General features: G+C 69.2%; 1 protein-coding gene across 2 annotated transcripts in view; it reads left to right on the top strand.

Moving 5' to 3' along the window:
- Nucleotides 1–23,948, top strand: part of INTS1 (integrator complex subunit 1) — a 29,641-nt gene that overhangs the window by 2,561 nt on the left and 3,132 nt on the right. The window contains exons 3-41 of one of the 2 annotated variants that reach the window (XM_040455701.1): nucleotides 879–1,075; nucleotides 1,162–1,299; nucleotides 1,540–1,699; nucleotides 1,857–1,962; nucleotides 2,075–2,261; nucleotides 2,347–2,492; nucleotides 2,591–2,732; nucleotides 3,532–3,708; nucleotides 4,237–4,345; nucleotides 4,942–5,062; nucleotides 5,415–5,492; nucleotides 6,002–6,159; nucleotides 6,621–6,717; nucleotides 9,512–9,603; nucleotides 9,768–9,828; nucleotides 10,752–10,949; nucleotides 11,206–11,335; nucleotides 11,609–11,788; nucleotides 11,874–12,023; nucleotides 12,415–12,594; nucleotides 12,699–12,803; nucleotides 13,816–13,983; nucleotides 14,073–14,184; nucleotides 15,197–15,358; nucleotides 16,071–16,217; nucleotides 16,567–16,665; nucleotides 16,888–17,012; nucleotides 17,687–17,941; nucleotides 18,444–18,603; nucleotides 18,868–19,008; nucleotides 19,241–19,406; nucleotides 19,526–19,649; nucleotides 20,327–20,457; nucleotides 20,984–21,071; nucleotides 21,149–21,375; nucleotides 21,466–21,589; nucleotides 22,366–22,499; nucleotides 22,878–23,070; nucleotides 23,699–23,826. In XM_040455701.1, coding sequence (XP_040311635.1) covers nucleotides 879–1,075; nucleotides 1,162–1,299; nucleotides 1,540–1,699; nucleotides 1,857–1,962; nucleotides 2,075–2,261; nucleotides 2,347–2,492; nucleotides 2,591–2,732; nucleotides 3,532–3,708; nucleotides 4,237–4,345; nucleotides 4,942–5,062; nucleotides 5,415–5,492; nucleotides 6,002–6,159; nucleotides 6,621–6,717; nucleotides 9,512–9,603; nucleotides 9,768–9,828; nucleotides 10,752–10,949; nucleotides 11,206–11,335; nucleotides 11,609–11,788; nucleotides 11,874–12,023; nucleotides 12,415–12,594; nucleotides 12,699–12,803; nucleotides 13,816–13,983; nucleotides 14,073–14,184; nucleotides 15,197–15,358; nucleotides 16,071–16,217; nucleotides 16,567–16,665; nucleotides 16,888–17,012; nucleotides 17,687–17,941; nucleotides 18,444–18,603; nucleotides 18,868–19,008; nucleotides 19,241–19,406; nucleotides 19,526–19,649; nucleotides 20,327–20,457; nucleotides 20,984–21,071; nucleotides 21,149–21,375; nucleotides 21,466–21,589; nucleotides 22,366–22,499; nucleotides 22,878–23,070; nucleotides 23,699–23,826 — 5,596 coding nt within the window. Of the gene's footprint in view, nucleotides 1–878; nucleotides 1,076–1,161; nucleotides 1,300–1,539; nucleotides 1,700–1,856; nucleotides 1,963–2,068; nucleotides 2,262–2,346; nucleotides 2,493–2,590; nucleotides 2,733–3,531; nucleotides 3,709–4,236; nucleotides 4,346–4,941; nucleotides 5,063–5,414; nucleotides 5,493–6,001; nucleotides 6,160–6,620; nucleotides 6,718–9,511; nucleotides 9,604–9,767; nucleotides 9,829–10,751; nucleotides 10,950–11,205; nucleotides 11,336–11,608; nucleotides 11,789–11,873; nucleotides 12,024–12,414; nucleotides 12,595–12,698; nucleotides 12,804–13,815; nucleotides 13,984–14,072; nucleotides 14,185–15,196; nucleotides 15,359–16,070; nucleotides 16,218–16,566; nucleotides 16,666–16,887; nucleotides 17,013–17,686; nucleotides 17,942–18,443; nucleotides 18,604–18,867; nucleotides 19,009–19,240; nucleotides 19,407–19,525; nucleotides 19,650–20,326; nucleotides 20,458–20,983; nucleotides 21,072–21,148; nucleotides 21,376–21,465; nucleotides 21,590–22,365; nucleotides 22,500–22,877; nucleotides 23,071–23,698; nucleotides 23,827–23,948 lie in introns of both variants that reach the window. The other variant, XM_040455700.1, reaches the window with a different exon arrangement.

Here is a 23,948-nt window from a genome sequence, read left to right as displayed (position 1 = left end):
CTGTCCTTGGCCCGCGGAAAGCCTTCAGTGACTATCACTAGACTCCGTCCTCGTTTGGTGAACTCAGCAGTCGACAGCAGCGCCTCCCTCTGTGTGCTTGCGTATTTAAAGACAACCGGAAGGATCTCTCTGGCCAAAGCAGACGGCAAGGGGGAGTGGGAGACACCTGGACCCGAGCGATAGCGGGTGGCACCAGGACAAGGTGTGGTGGCCCCAACATGCTTTCGGGAGGCACGCTTAGCGAGGCCGCCGCTGACTGTGTGGGGAGGTTGGTGTTCGGAAAGAGGGAAGGACTGAAGAGATGGTGGACGGGAACATGGGGGACAAGGTCAAAACCCAAAAAGGGTGCTCTGCGGAGACTGTTAAGGCAGAAACTCCCCTGCAGGCCAGGTCTGGGGAGAAGGCAGAGGCGTGGTCAGTGGCGGTGGGAGGAGACACCCAGAGAAGCAGCCGCAGTTAGGAAAGTCGACAGTGCGAACCGCATTGGGTCAGTCAATCGGAAGACGTAGAAAAAGTTGGCTCGTTTCTAGAAAAACGTATCCTGGGAGCGGGTAATTCCAGGGTAGCCGTGCGGGACGTGGTAGCCAGTCACCTGGAGGTGACGGGGCCGGCGCTCTGAGGCTGTGGGGCACTGCCCCTGCTGCGGGCCGTCGCTGGCTGGGTCGGGCCCGTGAGCCCAGCGGCTCCTGCCCTGCTCCCGTCCTGGCGGTTAGCGTTGTCCTTCTTGGAGATGGGGCAGCCACAACACAGCCCTGAGACCCCGCTTGCTGGGCTTCTGGTGGTTTGCCCTGTCGCCCCGTGTCTTGGGGGGGGGGGACCCGAAGGTGGGTTCTGCTTGTGGCCGACCGCCCTGACAGGGCCCTTCCTGCGCCTGCCAGTCCCACCCTCGGTGCTGCTGGACGAGATCGAGGCCGCTGAGCTGGAAGGCAACGATGGCCGCATCGAGGGGGTGCTTTGTGGGGCCGTCAAGCAGCTCAAGGCCACCCGAGCCAAGCCAGACAGCGCGCTGTACCTGAGCCTCATGTACCTGGCCAAGATCAAGCCCAACATCTTTGCCACAGAGGGTGTCATCGAGGTGAGGGCTGTGGGTGGGAGGGGACGGGCCCCGGCGCCCTCCTGCCCCCCTGTCCCCCTCCCCTGACGACGCACCGCCTCCTGCAGGCTCTGTGCAGCCTTCTGCGGCGCGACGCCTCCATCAACTTCAAGGCCAAGGGGAACAGCCTGGTGTCCGTGCTGGCCTGCAGCCTGCTCATGGCTGCATACGAGGAGGACGAGAACTGGCCTGAGATCTTTGTTAAGGTGAGGCCGCCTCTTCTGGGAGCTCAGCGCGGCTCTGGGAGCAGGAAGGGGCAACACTGAGTGTGTGCTTGCCGGAGGCTGGATATCTAACGGCCTGGGTCGTCTCCCCTGTGCGGGCCGCCGCGGGGTGGGGGTGGGGGGTTTGCCCTGGGAGCCCCGCCCAGGGAGCTGGGACATCGGGGGAGCGGTGGAGGGCAGGCAGAAGCGAGCTGCCCGCGGGGGCACGTGTGTCGCGTGCAGGTGTACATCGAGGATTCCCTGGGGGAGCGGATCTGGGTGGACAGCCCGCACTGCAAGACATTTGTGGACAACGTCCAGACAGCGTTTAACACCAAGATGCCCCCCAAGAGCATGCTTTTGCAGGGGGAGGTGGGGCGCAGCGGCGGGGATCTCAGTGCTGGTGAGAGACACCGGTGGCCGGGCTGGGGAGAGGACGGAGTTTCCGTGAGGGAAGGGCTGGGGTCGCCTCCCTCCGCGGAACCCGGTGTGGGCAGGGGTGGGTGCTCGTGGGACGGCTGGGGGGAGGGGGGGGTGTCCACGAGTGGCCCTGTGTGCAGGCGGCAGCCCTCACCCCTCGCTCACGGAGGAGGAGGACAGCCAGACGGAGCTCCTGATCGCCGAGGAGAAGCTCAGCCCCGAGCAGGAGGGCCAGCTCATGCCCAGGTAGGCGACCCGTGTGGCCCCCGTCGGCAGGGCCCGCGGGCGGCCGGGAGGCAGACGGGGTGGGCCCGTGAGGAGAGCCGGCCCTCCTTCCTTCCTCCCCGCTCTGGCCTAGGTACGACGACCTCACAGAGAGCGTGGAGGAGTACGTCCTCGACATGCTCCGCGACCAGCTCAACCGGCGCCAGCCCATCGACAACGTCTCGCGGAACCTCCTGCGGCTGCTCACCTCCACCTGCGGGTACAAGGAGGTGCGGCTGATGGCCGTGCAGAGGCTGGAGATGTGGCTCCAGAACCCCAAGGTGAGGGCGGGGAGCCCCCCTCCTGGGTCCTGTGGGTGCCGAGCTGTGTGCGAGGCTGACGGGGACCCCCCTCACGTCCCCGCAGCTGACCAGGCCAGCCCAGGACCTGCTGATGTCCGTGTGCATGAACTGCAACACGCATGGCGTCGAGGACATGGACGTCATCTCCCACCTGATCAAGATCCGTCTCAAGCCCAAGGTTCTCCTCAACCACTACATGCTGTGCATCAGGTGCGGCCCTAGTGGGAGCGGGAGGGCGGCGGGAGGGCAGGGTGGCGGGCGGGCGGCCGCAGTCCGCGTCAGGGCCCCTTGGCTCGGCTCGCGTCCAGGGAGCTGCTGAGCGCGCACAAGGACAACTTGGGCACCACCATCAAGTTCGTGGTCTTCAACGAGCTCTCCAACGCGCGGAACCCCAACAACATGCAGATCTTGTACACGGTGCTGCAGCACAGCTCGGAGCTGGCGCCGAAGGTAGGGCGCTGTGCGCGGGGCGGCCTGGCGCTCGCGGGCAGGAGAGCGGCCCCTGGCGTGGGGGCTGCCTCGGCCCGGGAGCCCCACGCCGGACTTGGGGGCTCCGGGCTGCACGACCGGGCATCTGGGCGGAGCCGGCGGAGTGGTGCGGGGCCGCGTGGGAGAAAGCCCTGGAAGGGGACAGAGGGCCCAGTGAGCCACGCTCGCTCCCGATCTCGGGTCAGTTCCGGAGCAGGTGCGGCCGTGTCACGGGACTCTTCCTTAGAAGCTAAAACCGGATTCGTTCCGGAGGGGGCGGCACCGAGGCCTGACAAACACAGCCGTTTGCAAGCCAAGGCCCGTCCGGCCGCCCGAGGGGTGGTCTCTCCCAGTGGGGCAGGCGTCTGTGGCGCCGCGCAGCTCTGTGAGTCCCTGGGATCCCAGGGTGCTTTGGGAGAGCGAGAGCTGTGCTGTTGTTATGGGAATGGGCTGGGCTTGGAAACAGCTGTGTGCAGGGTGGCCGGTAGGCGAGGCCCCTGTAGTCACGGCCGCTCCTTTGTCCTCGTGGCCTGCGGTGCAGCATGAGGGGGGCTGGGCCGACTGAGCCAGTGCGTTCATCCCTGAAGCTCGGCTGCCGCGGTGGGGACCATGTCTTGGTCCGTCCCCCACTCCGTGCGCCCCAGGGAATCGGGCGGGACATTTTCTCGGAAGGGTTCTGGGAAGCTTCCTGCAGGACGGAGGGAGCCCTGAGAGCAGGCCTGGGGCGGAAGGAAGCTGACGGCGGCGGGGAGTGACCCCGCGTGCCCCCCTCTCTGCGCAGTTCCTGGCCATGGTGTTCCAGGACCTGCTGACCAACAAGGACGACTACCTGCGGGCCTCGCGGGCCCTGCTCCGTGAGATCGTCAAACAGACCAAGCACGAGGTCAACTTCCAGGCCTTCTGCCTGGGGCTCATGCAGGAGCGCAAGGAGGCCCCGTACCTGGAAATGGAGTTCAAGGTGCCGCCGCTGTCCCCTCGGCTCCCGCGCGCGGCCACCTCTTGGGCCGTCTGTGGTTGGCGCCCCGTGTGCCCAGCGGCCGGCCCCAGAGGGCAGCACGGGTCACGTTCTGTGCCCGGCCGCATGTGGGCGACCTCCCGGCTCGGCGTGCGGGCGGGTGGGGGGGAGCCGAGGGGCAGTGTGCCCGGGAAGCCGGGGCCGCGGTGACGTGTCTGCGAGGGGGCGGGTGGTCTGCTCCAGGGAGGTTTTAGACTTTGGGGGGTGGAGGGGGACGACGGGGAAGAGGAGGATGGGGGCAGGTGGCGGAGGGCCTCGAGGGCCACGTGGCAAGTTGGCAGCTTTGTTGGCTGAACCTTCCCGCGTGTGACCAGGCCCTGGCCCCCAGACCTCCTCCCGCTGGCCCTCGCAGGCCACAGGGTCCCGGGGCGTCCTCCTGTCCTGGCCGCCTGTGTGCGGGGGGGGGGGGCCCGAGGGGGGCCCCCCGGGCACAGGCCCTTCCAGAACGCAGACCTTGCCCTGTGCTTGCAGGAGCGCTTTGTGGTGCACATCACAGACGTGCTGGCAGTGTCCATGATGCTGGGCATCACGGCCCAGGTGAAGGAGGCTGGGGTCGCCTGGGACAAAGGGGAGAAGAAGAGTAAGGACCCGAAACAGGCCCGACTCCGCTCGGGTCACGGGTGGGGACAGCAGGGTGGCAGCAGGCGTTTCCGCGGCTGCAGGCTGTCCCCCGAGGCCCAGCAGACCTGCCCTGGGGACCCGGGGGCTTCCTGGGGGCGGCTCCCGGAAGCTGCGCCTGCTTGGTCTCTGGCTGGGTCGCCTACTCGCTCGAGTTGTGGTCTCCCTCGCTTCAAGCGTGCCCTGCGGCCAAGGACGGGAGGGGAGCGGGGCGGTGCTGGTGAACTTGGCCTGGTTTGGTTCGTCACGAACCCTGCTGGAAGCCCGGTGCAGACACCTTTCCGGTGATTACCTTAGTGAGGTTGTGAGGAACTCGAGGGGTGAAATCATTTGGAATTTGAGATCTCGTCCAAGTTTTCTTCCACGCGCCGGAGGCTTGTCCGGTGCCCCCTGCGGGTTCTTCCAGCCGCATCGGGGTGTCCCATCCACCTCCGTGTCCCTCTCCGTAATCCTCGGGTGGGTGCGGCTGGGATGCTCCGAGTGTCCCCCAGGCCCGCCTTGAACCCGGCACCTCCAGCCGCCGTGCAGGCGGGCCGTGATCCCGCGTGTCCTTTTCAGACCTCGAGGTGCTGCGCTCCTTCCAGAACCAGATCGCCGCGATCCAGCGGGACGCCGTGTGGTGGCTGCACACCGTCGTCCCGTCCATCAGCAAGCTTGCCCCCAAGGACTACGTGCACTGGTACGGTCCCGGCTCGCTCCGCTTGGACGACGCTCCGGAAAGCCCCGCAGCCCCTTCCCTGGGCTCAGCCAACAGGAGGCAGCTGTCCCTTGAGCGGGGGACACGGGCTCGCCTGGCGGTGTCGGGGCTCAGGCGGAGCCTGCCGCCACGAGGGCAGAGGCGGGGTCCTGTCTGGCCAGCCTCGCTGGGGGGCGGGGGGGGGGGCTGCGGGAGGCTCTGGAAGACCCCACGGGAGCATCCGCCTCGAGTGGGCAGCTTCCGCGCCTGTGGGGGATGTGTCTTTCTGGGGCCTGGCGGGGTGGGGGGAGCTCGCCAGGTCCCCGCGGCCCGACAGCTTGTCTGCCCCCCGCAGCCTGCACAAGGTGCTCTTCACGGAGCAGCCAGAGACCTACTACAAGTGGGACAACTGGCCACCCGAGAGCGACCGCAAGTGAGCATACCTGCTGTGTGTGCGGGGGGGGGGGGGGGGGCGGGGGGCGGGGCGGTCGGCCCCAGGAGGACCACGAAGGTGGGCCCCCCTCGATCACACCCTGTGCCTCGTCTCCTTCCGGATCCCCAGCCCCGGCGTGCTGTCCGCTCCCAGGGGGTCAGCCGGCCTCGTCTCCCCGGGTCCAGGGCCGCTCTGCCCTGTGTGTCCCCCGTGCCCCAGCTGTCTTCACCACTGGGCCCCCGCTGCCCCGTCGGCTTGCTTGTTCCCTACCTCCTGTGCCCTGTGCTCTCCTCGGGCCGCGCTTCAGCGGGTGGTGGGCGGTGCCCTGTGTGTTTGTGCCACTGGGGGCGAGGCGCCTTCTCCCATTCTTCCCTGGCGCGGCTGGGCCTCGCCCACAGGGTCCTCCAGAGCGAGGGGACAGGGGACGGGGTGGCCGCCCTCTTCCCTGTCCAGCCGAGCCTCGGAGCTGGGGCCCCCGCCGAGCCCACCCCTGCCTGCTCTGCCCGCAGCTTTTTCCTCCGCCTCTGCTCGGAGGTGCCCATCTTGGAGGACACACTGATGCGGATCCTGGTCATCGGGCTGTCCCGGGACCTCCCGCTCGGGCCTGCGGACGCCATGGAGCTTGCCGACCACCTGGTGAGGCGGGCCGCAGCCGTGCAGGCCGACGGTGAGGGTCCCCGCAAACTCTGTCCGGGCCCCCCCCCCCCCCTCGGTGGTGGCCTCCACCGCCCCGCTCGGGTGGGCCTGCCTCCACGGTTGCAGCCACGTGTCCGCTCCTCCCCGTGGCCCTGGGCTCGCTGGACCCCACTGGTCTCTGGAGTCGGGGATCGGGCAGAAGGTTTACGCCTTCCGTGGCAACATACCGCGTGCTGCTTCTGGAGCTGCCCTGGGACCTGCACACGTTGTCCGGGGCCGGCGTCTGACCCTCGGTGTGGCGGGCAGGCCCACGGTGCCCAGGGCGCCCGCGTCAGCCCCCGCCCGCCCTCGGCTTCTGGAGAGCTAGCCCCCGTCTGCGGGCTGTCTGTCCGTGGCCCAAACCCCGTGCCTCAGTGGCGCACCACCACATCCCCCCACCGCCCCCGGCACGCGGACGGGCTCCTGAACCTGTGGGTGGCTCTCGCGTTTCAGATGTGGAGGTGCTGAAGGTGGAGAGGATCCAGCTGATCGACGCGGTCCTGAACCTGTGCACGTACCACCACCCCGAGAACATTCAGCTGCCCCCTGGGTACGGCGCCTCCCCCCAGCCAGGCTCCCGTCCGCCGCCCCCCTGCGCCGGCCCGTCCGGCCTGCAGACGCCCGTGAGGCTGCACTGCCCCGAGCGGCCCCTGCCTGCCTGCCTGCCCGCGCCTGCGCCCCGGGGACGCGCTCCCCTGCTCTGTCCGTGTTGCTCTGTGCTCGGCGCGGACGCTCCCGCCCTGTTTGCTGACGCGCCTGCTCTTCCGCGTTTTCTCACGTGTCTTCTCGAGGGATCGTCCGCGTGTGTTTCACCCGCTTCGTGTTGCTGACGTGTTGGTTTTAGTAAATTCCCGGGACGGGCCGCCATCGCCACAGGCCAGGCGAAGAACAGCTTTGGCCCCTAAAAGCCCGTACCCGGGAGCTGTCCCTGCCCCACCCCCACGCTGCCTTAGGCAGGCACTGATCTGCCCTCTGTCCCCGTGGCTGTGACTCTGGGGACACGTCACGTAAGCAGACGCACACGTCGTGACCTTGTGCGTCCCGCCTCTGTTACCGGGCAGCCCGTTTTTGAGGTTCACCCACGTCGTGACGCTTAACCTGGGAGGCGCTGCTTCGGGTGGACGCCGCGTGGTGTTCACCACCGTCGGGCGGTGGGCTTGCGGCTGCTCCCTGACCGCCGCGAACGTGCCAGCCACGTTCCTACCCGAGTGTTTGTGCACATGCGTGTTTCTGGTTCTCTTCGTGGGGGCTGGCTTACCTTTCCGGGGAGCTGCCAGGCCTCGCGGATCTCCGTTGCCAGCAGCCGTGCCCGCGGGCTGTGGTCCCGCCGTGTCCTCACCGAGCTGTCAGCTGGCTCACGGTGGCACCGGGAGGTGGTATAGATCCGCGCTTCCCCGACCACCCGGGGCGCCGAGCCTCTTTGTGCGTTCGTTGGCCGTTTGCACGTCTTCTCTGGAGAGGGGTTACTCAGGTTCTTTGTCGGTTATTGGGTGTTTGAATTTATGTTGTTGGGTTTTGGGAGTTCTTAATATGTCGTGGATCTAGACCCTGAACAGGTGACCTGCAGGTGGTTTTTCCTGTTCACGCCGTCAGCAGTGTCCTTGGTGGCACTAGGAGACAGTGGCTTTTAATTCGGGGAAGGTCTAGCTCGTCTGTTTTTGTTCGTTTTTTTGTACTATTGTGTCATTTCTTTTTGTTGGTAAGTTTATTTTGAGACAGAGAGTAAGAGACTGTGGGGGGTGGGGAGGAGGAGCAGAAAGGGAGACAGAGAACCCCGAGTAGGCTCCACACGGTCAGCACAGAGCCCGGAGCGGGGCTCGAACTCACGAACCGTGAGATCGTGACCTGAACCCAAGTCAAGAGCCGGAGGCTTAACCGACGGAGCCACCCAGGCGCCCCTTACGTGTCATTCCTCATCCAGGATCGGGAGGATTTGCTCTGTTTTCCGGTTTCAGGTCTTGAATGTAGGCCTCGGATCCTCCGAGTTGGTTTTGTGCGTGGAGGGAGGCAGGGTCGAAGTCCGTTCCGCTGTGGGTGGATGTGCACGCGTGGTGGGCCTGGGGCCTCAGCTCTGTCCCGCACAGGGATGCCCCGATGACGTGGCCCCGCGTGTCGCTCTGCTGCCGCGTGGGCTTGGAGCCCTTCCCAGGAAACCGTTGCCCCACCCGGGGTCACAGGCCTTTCCTGTGTGTTCTCCTAAGAACTTCCAGGTTTTAGCTCGTAACGCTCGGGTCTGCGACCGTCCTGAGCTGATGGCAGTGTGGTGTCAGCGACGGGTCCGGCTCCCCGCTCTTTCATGAGGACGGCCAGCGGTCCCGGCGCCGTTTCTCGAAAAGACTGTCCGTTCTCCCGTTGAAGGTTTGGTCGCCCTTGTCGGCGATCGGGTGACCACAGATGTGTGGGCTCTCCCACGCGTTCAGGCAGTCTGTGTGTCTGCCCGTGTCGGTAACACCCTGTCATCGTTCCCGTGGGTTGTGCTGAGGCTTGACATTGGGAAGTAGGACTCTTCCCGCTGTTCTTCCTCAAGACTCGTGGCTGTTCTGGGCCCTCGTATTTCCGTGTGAATTTCCAGGTCAGCTTGTCCGTTGTCAGAGAAGAGCCATCCGGGATTTTGATGGGTGTTGCTTTGAACAGGTAGATGACGTCGGGGAGCATGGCCACGCTGACAGCGTCTGGCCCACAGACGTGGGACATCTTTCGTATCTTTCTGTTGCCGATGTTATCGGTCGCACGTGGGATTCGCTTCTTTGCGTCTTGGGGTGCTGGTGCGCCCTGCTTCCCGACCTGATCGCCCTCGCACGGCAGCCTGCTGTCCATCTCCCTGAGTCGGCTTCTCGGATCTGCTTCTTTCTTAACGACAATTGTGCTGTTGCGTCACCTGGAACGTTCTGTCCTGTTACCTGAAAGAACCGTAGTTTAGTCGTAAGCGTGTCGTCAGCATGACGTTTCAGTCACGACGACGACTTCACGGTTTGTACAGTCGGAGACCAGGCTTGTTTCTGGCCCTCTGGTGGACACAAGACGAATGCTAACCAACACTGAGCTTTGCCGTCGCGACTGCCCTTGTCCCCACACTATAGACGGGACGCCGGGACTCGGCGATGCGTGGGACCCGTCCAGGGGCTCGGCCCCAGCGCGGGGCTCCGGGCAGCGTGGTGGTGGTCACGGTGCCCTTCCCGGGGATGCCGGTGTGGCGGGAGGACCAGGCCCGGGGGTTTGCGATCTTTCGTTTCCTCGCTGGTCGGTCAGGAGGTCGCCTCCGGGCCGTTCCACCCTGGGCAGGACCCATTCCCGTCACCGCCTTGCACGGCCGAGAGCGAGCCGTGGGTGTCCCTGCGTTTCAGGTACCAGCCTCCGAACCTGGCCATCTCGACCCTCTACTGGAAGGCGTGGCCCCTCCTGCTGGTTGTCGCGGCCTTCAACCCAGAGAACATCGGTGAGCCTCTCCCCCCTGGCGGGCTCGCGGTCGTCCCAGCTGGCTGTTGCTCTTTGTTCCTGTCGGGGCGTCGTGCTGGGGACCTGCAGCAGAGCCAGGCCGGGACCCAGGCGGGGCAGCGGGGCTGTGGGCTGGCCGCCACCTGCTCTCCTCTTGCTCCCTAGGCCTGGCCGCCTGGGAGGAGTACCCCACGCTAAAGATGCTCATGGAAATGGTGATGACTAAGTAAGTTGGCTCGCGCACCGCTGGGGCCAGGGCCCCGTCTGCGGGATGCTGGGAAGCGGAGCCGATCCCGGAACCCCGACTCGCTCCAAAGCATGTCCTCTGTTGCATGGCCACTCGGGTTTCCTTTTCTTGCGGGCTTGAGTTTCCGAGTCTGGGCCCGCAAGCGTCAGCTTCCCCTCCCTGCCGTGGGCTGAGGAGGGAGTAGGATTGAGGCGGGGCCTTGGCGGCCGAGGTTCTCATGTGACGGCAGCAGGGGCAGGCCAGCCGACGGCTGGTGGCACACCAGGAGCCGGTGGGGGTGTGTGGAGACCAGGGACGCGGTGGGCCAGGTGGTTTAACGGTTGCAGACGTGAACACGGCCTAGGGTCAGCTTGGGTGACCACCATGTACGCACCGTGGTATGCGGTGACAAGGTGTGTGTGGCCCATTCTGAGGGGTTGTCCTGTGGCCGGTGCGGGGGCCCCAGGGACAGATCTGCCGTGAACGGCCATCACAGGTGGTGGGTCTGAGCTCAGCACGTGTGACAGCAGGCAGCTCGTGTATCTCAGAAAAGCCGCAGGTGCCTGTGGGAGCAGCCGGTCCACCTGCGACACCTGTGGGCTGGAGACGCCTGCCCGTGGGGAGGGGATCCGGTGCAGGGTGAGCGGGTGTCCAGGATTCTGACACCCATTGGGCCTGATTCTGGAGGTGGCCGGTGTGCTGTCCCGTGGAAGGAGAGCGGGTGGCCGGCGTGGGGGCTCCCTCCCAGAGGCCAGACCTGGCGGCGTTGCCGATGGCCCGGACAGGCTCTCTGACACGCTTGGTGGCCGAGGTCGTGCACAGGGCGGGGGCCTCGTGAGCACCCGTGACCTTCTCTGTGCGCTGACTGGTGGCCGCGAGCCTCAGATGGGCAGGGCTCTGGGTTCTTCCTGTCTGGTCCCCAGTAACTACTCCTACCCGCCGTGCACGCTGACGGATGAGGAGACGCGGACGGAGATGATCAATCGGGAGCTGCAGACCTCCCAGCGGGAGAAGCAGGAGATCCTGGCGTTCGAGGGCCATCTGGCAGCCGCGTCCACCAAGCAGACCATCACCGAGAACAGCAGCCTTCTCCTGTCTCAGCTCACCAGCCTGGACCCTCAGTACGTCGCGCCCAGGTCCCCGGGGTGGGGGCGAGGCCGGTGGAGCAGCTCCTGGGCCTCTGCGTGGCGCCGGGCCCTGGAAACGCCCTGGAAACGCTGAACACGCTGACCGCGCTCAGCGGCTGGGGGCGGGGCGGAGGGGCTGTCTGGCCCTCGCGGGGAGGCTGCTGTCGGGCGGGGAGGGAGGTTGCCACCCTTGCTCCCGGGTGCCGCGCCAGTGGCTCCCTAACACGCTCGCGTCCTCGGGGACCTTCAGGGGACCCCCTCGGAGGCCTCCCCCCCACATCCTGGATCAAGTGAAAGGCCTCAACCAGTCCCTGCGCCTCGGGCACCTGCTGTGTCGGAGCCGAAGCCCAGACTTTCTTCTCAACATCATCCAGAGGCAGGCAAGTTCCCCACGGCCCTGGGGTGAGGGGTGGGGTGGGGGTGGGGGTGGGGGGTGGGGGAAGGGGGAGGGGGCCGGGACTGTGGCTCCGGGCTAAGTGAGGCCAGAGCCGGAAGGGAGCGCCCCGGGACACGGGGGGGGGCCGCCCGGGGACGGGTCCCCTCCGCGTGAGGCGGCTGCCCGCACACCCGCCGGGAACCACGGCCTCGGGAGGGTGGGGGCAGGCGGACGGGCCGCCGGGGGCGCCGCTGAGTGTGTCCGCGGCCCCGGCCAGGCCTCGTCGCAGTCCATGCCCTGGCTGGCCGACCTGGTGCAGTCGAGCGAGGGCTCCCTGGACGTGCTGCCGGTGCAGTGCCTGTGTGAGTTCCTGCTGCACGATGCTGCCGACGACGCCACGTCCGGGGAGGAGGAGGAGGAGGGCGAGAGCAAGGAGCAGAAGGCCAGGAAGCGTCAGGTCGGTGCCCCCGAGCGCCCCCAGGCCCACCGCGGCCCCGCGCCCGGCCGCGCGGACCCCTGAGCAGCCCCCCTCGCCCCCGCAGAGGCAGCAGAAGCAGCGGCAGCTGCTGGGCCGCCTGCAGGACCTACTCCTGGGCCCCAAGGCCGACGAGCAGACCACGTGCGAGGTGCTGGACTACTTCCTGCGGCGCCTCGGCTCTCCCCAGGTGGCCTCCAGGGTGCTGGCCATGAAGGTGCGGCACGGGGAGGGGCCGCTCTGCTCCGCCCCCGCTCCCTGGCGCCCCCGGCGGGTGTCTCGCTCACCTAGGCCGCTGCTTAGCCGGTTTTGCGTCGAAAGGGTGGCGGTGGTGAGGTCGGGAGAGGCAGACCCTGTGTCCCGCTGGCCCGTGAACCCTCCCCGGGCGCCGATCGATGTGAGCTCCCGGGAGAGACTTAGTGACGGAGTAGCGGTCTCGCCGCCTCTCTCGAGGTGTCGCACGACTTTCCAGAGATGGGGCTCCGGCTGCGGCCTTCTCGTCGGTTCAGGCGGCTCTGAGGGGACGCGGCGTCTTTGCCAGCCAGGCCAGTCCCGCCCCCGGGGGCTTTGAGGGAGCATGTCCGGCCCACGCACGCGTCTGTTCGCAGGGCTTGTCCCTGGTACTGTCGGAGGGCAGTCTGCGGGACGGGGAGGAGAAGGAGCCCCCGATGGAGGAGGACTCAGGGGACACAGAGACGCTGCAGGGCTACCAGTGGCTGCTCCGGGACCTGCCCAGGCTGCCCCTGTTCGACAGCGTCCGGACCTCCACCGCCCTGGCGCTTCAGCAGGTACGGGTGCCGGGGCGCTGCCGGGCGGCTGAGGGGCGGCAGTGGCACGAGCGGGAGCGGGGGGCTGCTCCGCGAACGAGCTCACGCGACCACCCCTCCCCCAGGCCATCCACATGGAGACCGACCCGCAGACCATCAGCGCCTACCTGGTCTACCTGTCCCAACACACGCCTGTGGAGGAGCAGGGCCAGCACAGCGACCTGGCCCTGGTGAGGGGGTGGGGCGGGGCCCTGCACCTGGAGGTCGCGGGGGTGGGGGCCGGCACAGCCACCCGGGCCGGGGTGGGGGGTGAGGGGCGCTGCAGGAGCCCAGCCTGCTTCCCAGGGCTCTTCTGCCCAGAGCAGGTGTCAAGGGTGTGAGGGTTCAGGTGTGTTTGTGGCCAGAGCGGCCGTGGTGCTCATCGAGGCCTGGCCGTGTCCCTTTGTCCCCAGGCCGATGATGCCCGGGCCGTGCAGGTGGGGTTTGCCTGCCCACCCCCCCTCCAACCACCCCCCAGGGAGCACTTGCTCAGGGAGGGAGGACAGGGTGCTGGGCCAGCCCATCTGTGTTCTTCTGTGTTCTTATTCCCTGCAGGGAGGGTGGTGGCCCAGGGCACGGGCCTTTCCTCCTCCCCTGCCCTTTTTGGCGGGCCTTCTCCTGACCTTTCCGTCCGCCCACTCTGGCTCTGACCTCAGGCGGCTCCCGTGGGCCCGGTGCTCTGTGGGATGAATGGGGGCAGGGAGCAAGGGCACGGGCGGGCAGCTAGGGGTCCCTGGAGGTGGGGTTCTCCCCACGTGTGGGTTCGTCGTCGAGGGGCCAGCCTGGGGACCGCTCGTGGCCTGTGTGCTGCAGGAAGTTCACGCTCCCGCCCAGGGCTGGTGTCCGCGTTTCCCCCTCTTTCCCTCCCCCCCACCCCCGCTCGGAGCAGGAGCAGGGCGGGTGGTGACGTCCGTGACATCTGGGTCGCTGTCCGGGCCGGTGGGCGTCTGCCTCGCTTCTGTCCCGCCCTGCCGTTCCCGGCCCTGCCTGGTGGTCTCGTCCCTGTGTGTGTGCACGCGGGCGGGCCCCTCCCTCTGCTGGTCCCGGCGACCCCGGCCCCGGCCAGCAGGTGGCTGCGAGGGCTCACGTGATGCGGCCCCGGCGGGCGGCCTCGCGGTGGGCTGGCGTGGCGGCGACGAGAGAGACGAGAGACGGCGGGGCCGGCCGGGGAGGCTCTCTGACCGCCGTGCGCCCCGCCCCCAGGATGTGGCGCGGCTGGTCGTGGAACGCTCCACCATCATGTCCCACCTGTTCTCCAAGCGCTCCTGCAGCGCCGAGTCGGACGCCGTGCTGGTGGCCCTGCTCTCCATCTTCTCCCGCTACGTGCGGCGCATGCGCAAAAGCAAGGAGGGGGAGGAGGTGTACAGCTGGGTAAGGCTGGCGGCCCCCTCCCCGGGCCCCGCCCCCCCCCCCCCCGCCGCGGCCCCCCACCGCCCAGCCAGCCGCCTCCTCTCCTGCAGTCGGAGTCACAGGACCAGGTCTTCCTGCGCTGGACCGGCGGGGAGACGGCCACGATGCACATCCTGGTGGTCCACGCCATGGTCATACTCCTGACGCTGGGGCCGCCCCGCGGTGAGTGGCCTGTGGGGGAGGGGTGGGGGGGCAGGGGGCGGCTCCCGGCCTCCCTGCCTTCTTCCTCGTGCCCCTGAGCCCCAGCCCCACCGGGCAGGGTCGCGCAGAGGTGGGGGGAAACACCGCGGCCCCCGCCGGGGGCTCTGGGCACGGGTCCCCGCAGGGTGAAGACGGGACCGTCTCGCTGACCCAGAGTTTCGGGGAGAGCGCTCCGGAGCCCCCGCGTGGCGGGAGGTCTCCTGAGCCGTCGAGCGCCTCGGATTAAGAAGCCCGGATCCCTGGCGCGTCCTCGCCACCTCGGCCCGTGGCCTCGCGGCATCAGGACGTGATGCCCGTCTGTGTGTCCAGGCCTTCGCGGCCCAGCCAGGGAAGCCCGCGGTTCCTGGAACAGGGAGCGTAAACCCGGGGCTGCCTGTTGAGCAGACGCTCACCGTGCTGGCCGCGTGCTGTGTCCAGGGCCCGGGGACCTCCTCTTCGCACCTTTCCGGCCAACTGCCATGGACTGTTCTGCCGCGTCATCGCGTGTGGCCGTGCAGGGCAGGGATGGGGCCCCTTGCTGGGGTCAGTGCCGTGTGGGCTCTGCTGGGAAGGCGGCCCCTGTCAGGAGGGCAGGAGTGTGTGAGCCTTGGGCAGGGAAGGGAAGCAGGCTCTGTGTCAGCCCCGGGGCGTGTGGGGCCTGGGGGCCGTAAGGGGGCGGGAGCCCAGGGACAGTGCCGGCCAAGTCTCACACAGGCCCCTGCGGCAGACCGGCCGGCCTCGTGGTACAGTCTGCGCCCTCAGCTGGAACGGGGTCGCAGAGATCGTGGGGTTAGACCAAAGAGGGGTGGGCACGGCGTGCAGGCCGCCCCTCCTGTCCCTCCGCAGCCTCCGTTCCCACTTGGGGCTCTTCCGGCCCTGGCCCCCTGCCCGGGGGGGGGGGGGGGGGGGGGGGGGAGCGGGAGGGGTCTCACCGCGGAGCTCGGGGTGGCCCTGCCGAACCGTCACGCTGCTCGCCACGTCGTCTCTCCCGAAGCCGGGGACGGCGAGTTCCAGGCGCTGCTGGACATCTGGTTCCCGGAGAAGCAGCCTCTGCCCACGGCCTTCCTGGTGGACACGTCGGAGGAGGCGCTGCTGCTGCCCGACTGGCTCAAGCTGCGCATGATCCGCTCCGAGGTTCCTCGCCTGGTGGACGCGGGTACGGGTGGGCCGGCCGGGCCCGGGGGTCTGTCGCCGGGGTGGCCCGGCCACCTGCCGCCTCAGTGAGCCCGGCCCCCTACTGTGGCACACCAGGGAGAGGGACTTGGCCTCCGAGGCTCAGGGCGTTCGTCACTCAGCAGGTGCCCACGGGGCTCCCGGTATGCCTGGAGCTGTGCTGGGCTTTGGGGCGGGCGCCACACTGCCCCTGGCCGCCAGCCCCTCACAGTCAGGCGGGGAGTCCAAGGGCCTCTCTGGAAGCAGGCGGTGCCAGAGAACAGAGGGAAAGCGGCCCGGGGGTTTCGAGGGGAGCGGGAAGGGCTGGGTCTTCTGCGCTGGCTCTGGAAGGATGCGGTGGGGGCTGGGCGGCCTGCCCGAGGCTGTTCCCAGACGAGGCCAGCGCGGCGTCTGGCAGGGAGCGCCGGGCAGGTGGAGGGCAGCCCGGGAGGGGGTTCAGTGCGTGGCGGGGCGAGTCGGTGACGCGCAGGGAAGGACACGCTGTAAGGAGCCGCAGGGAGCCAGGGATGGTTCTGGGGGGCTCAGGGGTGGGGGGAGGGGGGCGCGGGGCCGGCACAGTGCCCCCCCCCCCCCCCCCCGGGTAGCGAGCTGCGGAAGCCGGTGGTGAGCCTCCTGGGGAGAGGCTGGGGCTTCAGGAAGGACCCCGCGGGCCGGGGTGCCGAGCAGGAGGGGCACCGAGCGAGCGTCCGTCTCAGCCTTGCAGGACCTGGAGCCCCAGCAGCTGCTGCTGTTCGTGCAGTCCTTCGGCATCCCTGTGTCCAGCATGAGCAAGCTGCTCCAGTACCTGGACCAGGCGGTGGCCCACGACCCCCAGACGCTGGAGCAGAACATCATGGACAAGAGTGAGAGCCAGGGGCCCGCCCCGCCCCCGCCCCGCCCGCGGTGACCACCGGGTGCGACACACCCCGGCCGAGCGTTAGGGGGTGGCTCCGGGGCGGGGCGGCACTCCCGGCAGGAGGTCCGGCCTGGAGCCCGGGCCGCCCTGTCCCAGCATCGCCCGGGTGTCTGCGCCCGCAGGCGGCGGGAGACACTGCGGCGTGCGCTCGGCCCCAGCAGGCCCTTCATGAAACGTCCTGCAGCTCAGCTCCGGAAACCTCCGGGAAGCTCGGGCCTCGGGAAGCCCGGGCGTTGGGCGGGGGGAGGCGCTTGCTCCCGCGGGCGCGGGGACGTAACCTGGCTGCTGGCTCCCAGATTACATGGCTCACCTGGTGGAGGTTCAGCACGAGAGAGGAGCGTCCGGAGGCCAGACCTTCCATTCCCTGCTCACGGCCTCCCTGCCTCCCCGACGAGGTACTGCCCGACCCCGACCCACACCTCAGCATGCGGACCGGGGGCACGCTCGTCCCGGGCGGGTATCCGACATCCCGCCTGAAGGCCCTGCTCCTCCCGGGCCTCCGCCGGGGGCGTGGGGGGCGAGGGCCCCTCTGCAGGGCCTGCTCTCGGGTGCCGGGCCCGCGCTGGACGCCAGCTGGGAAGAGTCACCCGCCGAAGCCCGTTCCCCTTTCCGCACAGACAGCGCCGAGGCGCCGAAACCCAAAAGCAGCCCGGAGCAGCCTTCGGGCCAGGGGCGGACCCGGGCTGTGACCCAGGTGCGGGTGCTCGGCCCCGAGGACGACTTGGCCAGCACAGTCCTGCAGGTACCACCACCGCCTGGGACGGTCTCTCCAGAAGCGGGGCGCCCCGGGCTGCCCGGTCCTTCCTCCCGCCCGGAGAGAGGGCCGCCACCCCAGAGCCCACATCCAGATGGGGCGGGCTCCCCGGAGCCAGCCGCCCGCGTCAGAACCGTGCCTCCTTCCCCGGCTCTGGACGACCCTGGCCCGGCCGCTTGGCTTCCCGGCTGGAACGGAGCTGGAAAACCCACCTCGGGCGGGTTGTCTGGCATGTCTCACTTGAGACTTGCTCCTGGGGCCCGAGCTCTGACGGCCGCCTTGCCGTGCTGCGCGTGGGCATCGCTCGTGCTGTGCGATTTCGCCCGCCGGAGCGGATGCCTGTCCAGGGCCGTGCACCGTCGTCCGCGCTCGGAACGGTCCTGGGAGCGTTCGCTCCCTGGCCGCCGCCGCCGTGCTTCCTGCCCCCAGGGCTTTCCCCGTTGCGGACACATGTGTGCACGGCGAGCCCCGCAAGCCCGGGGCCTCCGTGCCGTGTTCTCGCCTCCCCGAATGGCGACGTTCCTGGGGAAGGCTCGCGTCTTCCTGCATGCCCAGGCACATGCGCGCGCTCTCTCTCTCTCTCTCGCTCTGTCTCTCTCGCCGGCTGCTTCCGCTCTCCCCCACCGGCCTGCCCTGACGCCCCCCTCTTCCCTCTGCTCCAGATCTTCCCGCTGAGCCCGGGCCCGCGGTGGCAGAGCTCCAGCGCCCGCCCCGTCGCCCTCGCGCTGCAGCAGGCCCTGGGCCAGGAGCTGGCGCAACTCCGCCAGGGGAGCCCCGAGCTGTCCGGCGTCACGGTGCGCCTCCTGCAGGCCGTCGCCACCCTGCTCGGCTCCCCGCACGGCGGGGCCCTGGTGATGTCCATGCACCGGAACCACTTCCTCGCCTGCCCTCTGCTGCGCCAGATCTCCCAGTACCAGGTGGGCGCGTGTGCGGCAGAGCCCTGGCCCGCGGGGAGTCACGCGCGAGGGTTGCTGCGTGCGTCCGGGGCCCGGGGCCTCGGCCTTGAGTCCACCCTGAGTCCCGGGCCTTCCGCAGAGCTGGCCCCGGCCCTGCCCACCGGCTGCCCTCACGCCGTCCCTGTGCGGGCCTTCGTCCTCGGCTTCGCGGGGCAGGGAGGGAGCTGGCGGCTGCAGAGCCGGGCGTAGAGCCCCACCTCTGTTCGGGGAGGTGCCCCAGTAAGCCGGGGGCGGGGGTTCCCGGTCCACGTCTGTCACCCCCGACCCGGTGACCCTGCCGAACTTGCTCATCTGCCCGCGTCCACGCGTGCTGTCACTCGTGTGTGCGCCCGTGGGGCGTCTCCTCTTCCTCCCCGAGCTGCAGCCGGGCCGGTTGCAGACGGGAGAACGGCTCGCCGGCTGTGCGGCTTGGAAGGGTCGGAGGTCCCGGCTCTGAGCTGCGGGGGCCCCCCCCCCCCCACAGCGCTGCGTGCCACAGGACACCGGCTTCTCGTCGCTCTTCCTCAAAGTGCTCGTGCAGATGCTGCAGTGGCTGGACGGCCCCGCCGGGGAGGGCGGACCCCTGCAGGCCCAGCTCAAGCTGTTCGCCGCCCAGTACTCGGCACGCCGCAGGATCAGCGATGGTGAGGGCCTTGGGCTTGCTGCCCCTCCCCCGGGGGCAGTGGGGAGGGCCCAGTCCGTTTGGGGGTGTCAGCCGTTGGGCTGTGTGGGCTCTGCGTGGGCGTCAGCGTGGACGGGGCCCAGGGAGTGGAAAACTGGGCCTGTGGGGAGCAAAGCGGGAGCCTTAGCGGGAAGTGGGGGGAGGCGGGGCCGGGGAGCCGGGCAGGCTGGGGAGCGGGGACGGGGGCCCGCGCCAGACCCCGGGTCACACGCACGCCTCCCCGCAGCACGGAGTGGGCTCCTGCGCCTCGCCGAGGCCTTGGCGTTCCGCGGGGACTCGGAGGTGGTCAACTCTACCGTCCGGGCCGTGGTCGCCACCCTCAGGTCGGGGGAGAAGTGTGGCGTGGAGCCTGAGCTCGTCGGCAAAGGTAACTCGGGGCCGGGCACCGTGAGAACCCGCAGCCTGGCTGCCGAGCCCAGAGGCCCCTCTCCTAGGTGCCCCCAAAATGGGGCCCGTGGCCAGGAACGGCGGTGCGCCGGAAGGCTCCTCCCCTGGCCGAATAGCCCTGGCCTGTCTGCCCCAGAGTCAGGTGGCCCGGGGCCCGCCCGTGCCCGTCCCCGGAGCTGGAGTGACGCGGAACACGTTCCTTTTCCCCGAAGTCCTCCGAGGCCTGATTGCGGCGGGGTCGCCCCACCTGGAGGAGCTGCTGGCTGCTCTCTTTGCCACCCCGTCCCCGACCTGGAGGCCCGTGGCCGTGCTGAGCTCCCTGCTGCTGCAGGAGAAGGAGCCCCCGGCCCCGGGGGAGCCCGAGGCCGACAGCTGCAGGTGGGCTGGGGGGGGCTGGGAGGGCTGTGGCCTGCCCGCGCCGGCCCCCCCCCCCGCCCGCCGCCCCCCCCCCCCGCCCCAGGCCGGCCGTTTCTGACCCGGCCCTGAATTCCCTTCAGCCCGGAGACCGTGCAGCTGGGACCCTGCTCTGGGCTCCTGGTCGACTGGCTGGAGCTGCTGGACCCTGAGGTGGTCAGCAGTTGTCCCGACCTCCAGCAGAGGCTGCTCTTCTTCCGGAGCAAGGTGGGCTGTGCACGGACCCGAGCCGGCCCCCCGCACGGACCGGCTTTCCCTCGGTCCCAGCGGAAGCCCAGGCCTGACCCTCGTCGGCCCGGGGGGGGGGGGGGGTTGCCCCATCCCCTGTGAGCAGTGACTGCAACGGTCAGGGCGGGTTGCTGGGGCGGGTGACCGGCAGTGCGTGGGGCGGGTGACCGGCAGTGCGTGGCCCAGGGCCTCGTGCAGGGACGGGAGGCACCGCTGGCGAGCCTCACGGAGAGCGGAGCCCGGCCCCCCGCCCGGGATGGGTCCCCAAGGAGGCTGTGGGGCCTTGCGAGGGGGGGGGGGGAGTCTCAGCGGTGATCACCCTCGTCCGTCCCCGAGCCTCCCGAGGTGCTCCTGCGGCCCGTGGCGCTCTTTGGACCGGCTTCTGAGGTTCTGGAGCAGGAGATGGGGATTTGGGCTTTGTCGTTCTGTTCGCGTTCACCGTCCCCAAGAAGCTGGTCCGGGCCAGCACGTGTTCTGGCTGTGGCGACTCCGCCTGGACCCCACGTGGCCGGGACTGCCTCCCAGGCGGGGGCTCCGGGTCTCGCTGGGAACGGCCTCCTCCCTCTGCTTCCCGGTGGCTCGAGTGTGGCGTCGTCTGCTGACCCTACTCGGCAGAGGACGGCTGGCCGGTCAGCCCGGGTGTCCTTCCTCCGCAGGGCAAAGGTCATCCGGGCCCCCAGGTGCCATCTTTCCGACCCTACCTGCTCGCCCTCCTCACTCACCAGTCCAGCTGGTCCACGTTGCACCAGTGTATCCGTATCCTGCTGGGCAAAAACCGGGAGCAGAGGTGTGTGTGCCCTCCCCTCCCCCACCCCCCGCCCTGCCCTGAGGGCCAGGCAGCGTCGGGGCGGCATTGAGGGGCCTCTGGACATCTGATCCCGTGCTCCCCACCGCGCCTGGCTTCTTTGGGTGCCTGGGGCTCTTACCCGGAAGGGGGCCCTGCGGTGGGTCTCACCACCCTGGGGATACAGACACCCTCCCCCCGCCGTCCAAGTTTCCCTGCCCCGGGCGCCCACCGGGGCAGACGGTCAACAGACAGAACGTCCTCTCCTCGGAGGGTGTCCGTGGCTGCCGTCCACGCCACGTGCAGGCGTTCCAGGTGCCGGGGGTGGGCGGGGCCGTTCGTTTCGCCGGTGTGAGATGTGGGGAGGTCAGGTGAGGCGGGGTGGCCCTTACCTAGAGAGCTCGTCGGGAAAGACGTCCGTGGTGCACACCTTCCACCGCCGGTCACGTCCTGCCCTTCGTTCTCTCGTCGTGACGGTGGTCTGCATTCTGCGCCTGGGAACCGAGCCAGAGTTGCTGCGCCCTTGCAGGTTCGACCCCTCGGCGTCGCTGGACTTCCTGTGGGCCTGCATCCACGTGCCGCGGATCTGGCAAGGAAGGGACCAGCGCACCCCTCAGGCAGGTGTCGGGTGGGGCGAGGCCCGCGCCAGCGCCTCCGCTCCGGCCCGGCGCTGACGGGCGGTCTCCGGTTGCAGAAGCGGCGGGAGGAGCTGGCGCTGCGGGTCCGGGCGCCGGAACTCGTCGGCCTGGCGGAGCTGATCCTGGCGGAGGCGGAGGCCAGAAGCCAGGACGGGGACGCCGCCGCCTGCAGTCTGCTCCAGGCCCGGCTGCCCCTGTTGCTCCGCTGCTGTCGCGGGGACGACGCGAGCATCAGGACGGTGACGGCGCACCTGACGGGCTGCATCCAGCAGTGGGGCGACAGGTGAGCCGGCCCCCCGCCCCGGCCGCGGGCCCCGAGGCTGCCGCCCACGGAGCCCCGTGCGCCCAGCAGCCGCGCCTCGGTCTCTTACAGCGTGCCGGGCAGGCGCTGCCGGGACCTGCTGGTGCAGCTGTACCTGCAGTGGCCGGAGCTGCGGGCGCCCGTGCCGGAGGCCCTGCTGCACAGTGGAGGCGCCACGGGCAGCAGCACCTGCAAGGTGAGCGGGGCGGGGGCGGGGGGCGGGGGCGAGCCCCGGAGGCGGTGAGTGCTGAAACCCTGCCTCGAGCGAGCGGGACGCTCCTTCGGGCCCCCGAGACCCTCCCCGGTGAGCGCCCGGGCCTGTGCGCTCCCCGGAGCCTCTGTCCGTGGAGCGGCGACGCACGCTGCTCGTGGGCCACCTTGCACTCCGCGTGGTCCCGGGAAGCGGGTGTGCTTGGCGTGCGCGGATGGCTCGCTCCTTCCTGGGCCGTGGGGTCGTCCGCCGCGTGGCCGGACCCGCCCGCTCATGCCCCCCCCGCCCACCGTGGGCCCCGGGACCGTCACAATGCACGGCCCGTGTGCGGTGCTTGCCTCCGCTGCCTTGGGCAGATACGCGGCGGGGGCCCAGGCATCCAGGAGGCCTCCTGCCCCTGCCTCCGTGGCGGGATCTGTCACCTTCCGTGTTTTCAGCACGACGTAGGGAAATTGGTTCTTTCTAACCCCGTTTCGTTTGCTTTTTCGTCTGTGTCACTCTGCAGAGTTGAGATCGTGTTTTACGCACCGTGTTGCTTTTTTATCTCAATGTACCACTTTGGCGTTTAGCCGAGGGTGTCTGTCGTACGTGGAGAGTGACTGAATTTCGTGTGCGAGGCTGTCTGGAAGCTTTGGCTCCGGCCTGTTTGACGTGGCCCCAGAAAGCACAGGGGGACAGCTTTCCCGGGTCCCCTGTGTGGCCGGGGCCGGGTGTGGGCCTTCTGTGGGTGGCCCCTGACCCTCACCCCGCCATCTCCTCAGCTGGACGGCCTCATCCACCGCGTCATCACCCTCCTGGCAGACACCAGCGACTCAAGGTCGTCAGAGAACAGGGTGGCCGACGCTAACATGGCCTGCCGGAAGCTGGCCGTGGCCCACCCCATCCTGCTGCTCAGGTGCGGGCGCCCGGCTGCGCTCTGGGGGCCCCAGCAGGGCGTCTGGCGGCTCCTCGTGTCCTGCCTGCGCTCGGGTGGTTTAAGAGTGGGCTCTGCATCTGGGAGCTGCCGGCCCTCGTGGCCCAGTGGTGGCCGTTGGCTTCTTCCTGGCTGAGCTGAGTCTGAGCTGGGAGGGCCCGGGCACAGCCCTGGAGGCCGGGTCAGGACACACGGCACCTCGTAGACCTGGAACCCGGTGGGACGGTCAGGGTGGCCAGTTCGGCCCCTCAGGGCGTGCCCCGGAGCTTGTTAGGGGTGGGCCCGGGTGTGGCCCAGGCCACCGACGGACGGGCGGGTTTCGGCCACCCACCACCCACGAGCACCCTTCGTCGCCCCCAGGCACCTGCCCATGATCGCTGCGCTCCTGCACGGCCGCACCCACCTCAACTTCCAGGAGTTCCGGCAGCAGAACCACCTGACCTTCTTCCTGCACGTGCTGGGGGTCCTGGAGCTGCTGCAGCCGCAGGTGTTCCAGAGCGAGCACCAGGGGGCGCTGTGGGACTGTCTGCGCTCCTTCGTCCGCCTGCTTCTGGTGGGTCTGCTGCCAGCTTGGGCCGCCTGCCTTTCACCGCCGGGTGGTTGGGCGCCCCCCGGGCCGGGGGGCGCCCCCGGGCCAGGCCCGTGTGTCCTTGTTCCTCCTCTGCCCACTGGCACCCCCACGGCTCCCACCACCCTCCACCCGCTTCTGCCCTCACAGCCTGGCCAGGCCCAACCTGCCTCCGTCCCCTTCCGCCTGAGGCTGTCGGGTGAGGGCTCCTGGGACCTGTGGGAGGGCAGGGCTGGCCCGTGTCACCGCAGCAAGGGCAGGGCCAGGCCCCCTACCCGGTGGCTTCTGCCCCCCACCCTGGGCACCAGCTCCCTGCTTCTCGTGCGCCTGGGGACACAGCTCGTGTTCTGCAGCCGGGGCTCAGCACAGCCCTCTCTGCGGCCTTCCTGCCTTCCTGGGGTCTGTCGTCCATCTGCTTTCACGCTCCAGCTAGACGTCTGCCTGTCCACGCTGGCAGTTCACGAACGGCAAGGCCGTTTTGGAGACTTTAGCATGGCGGCCGGCAGGCGGTGGCATTGCTGGCGTCCGGGGGTCCGTCCTGAGGCCTCCAGGGCAGGTGTGGCGGGCAGGGTGGGGGCGCCGCAGCTGTGAGCACCCGGCTTCCGCTTTGCAGAGCTACAGAAAGTCGTCCCGCCACCTGGCACCCTTCATCCACAAGTTCGTGCACTTCACCCACAAGTACGTGACCTGCAACGCCCCGGCGGCCGTGTCCTTCCTGCAGAAACACGCGGACGCGCTGCAGTGAGTGTGTGTGTGTGTGTGTGTGTGTGTCCGGCCTGCACAGGCTCCGGCAGGCGAGGGTCCAGCCCAGCCGGAGGGAAGGCTGTGGGAGGGCAGTCAGTGCTCGGGTCGGGGGGGGGGGG

The sequence above is a fragment of the Herpailurus yagouaroundi genome, unplaced genomic scaffold (genome assembly GCF_014898765.1).
Source record: "Herpailurus yagouaroundi ecotype Mexico unplaced genomic scaffold, PumYag 216, whole genome shotgun sequence".
NCBI lineage: Eukaryota > Metazoa > Chordata > Mammalia > Carnivora > Felidae > Herpailurus > Herpailurus yagouaroundi.
The sequence above is the reverse complement of the archived record's forward strand: the minus strand, read 5'-3'. Positions and strand labels throughout refer to the sequence as shown.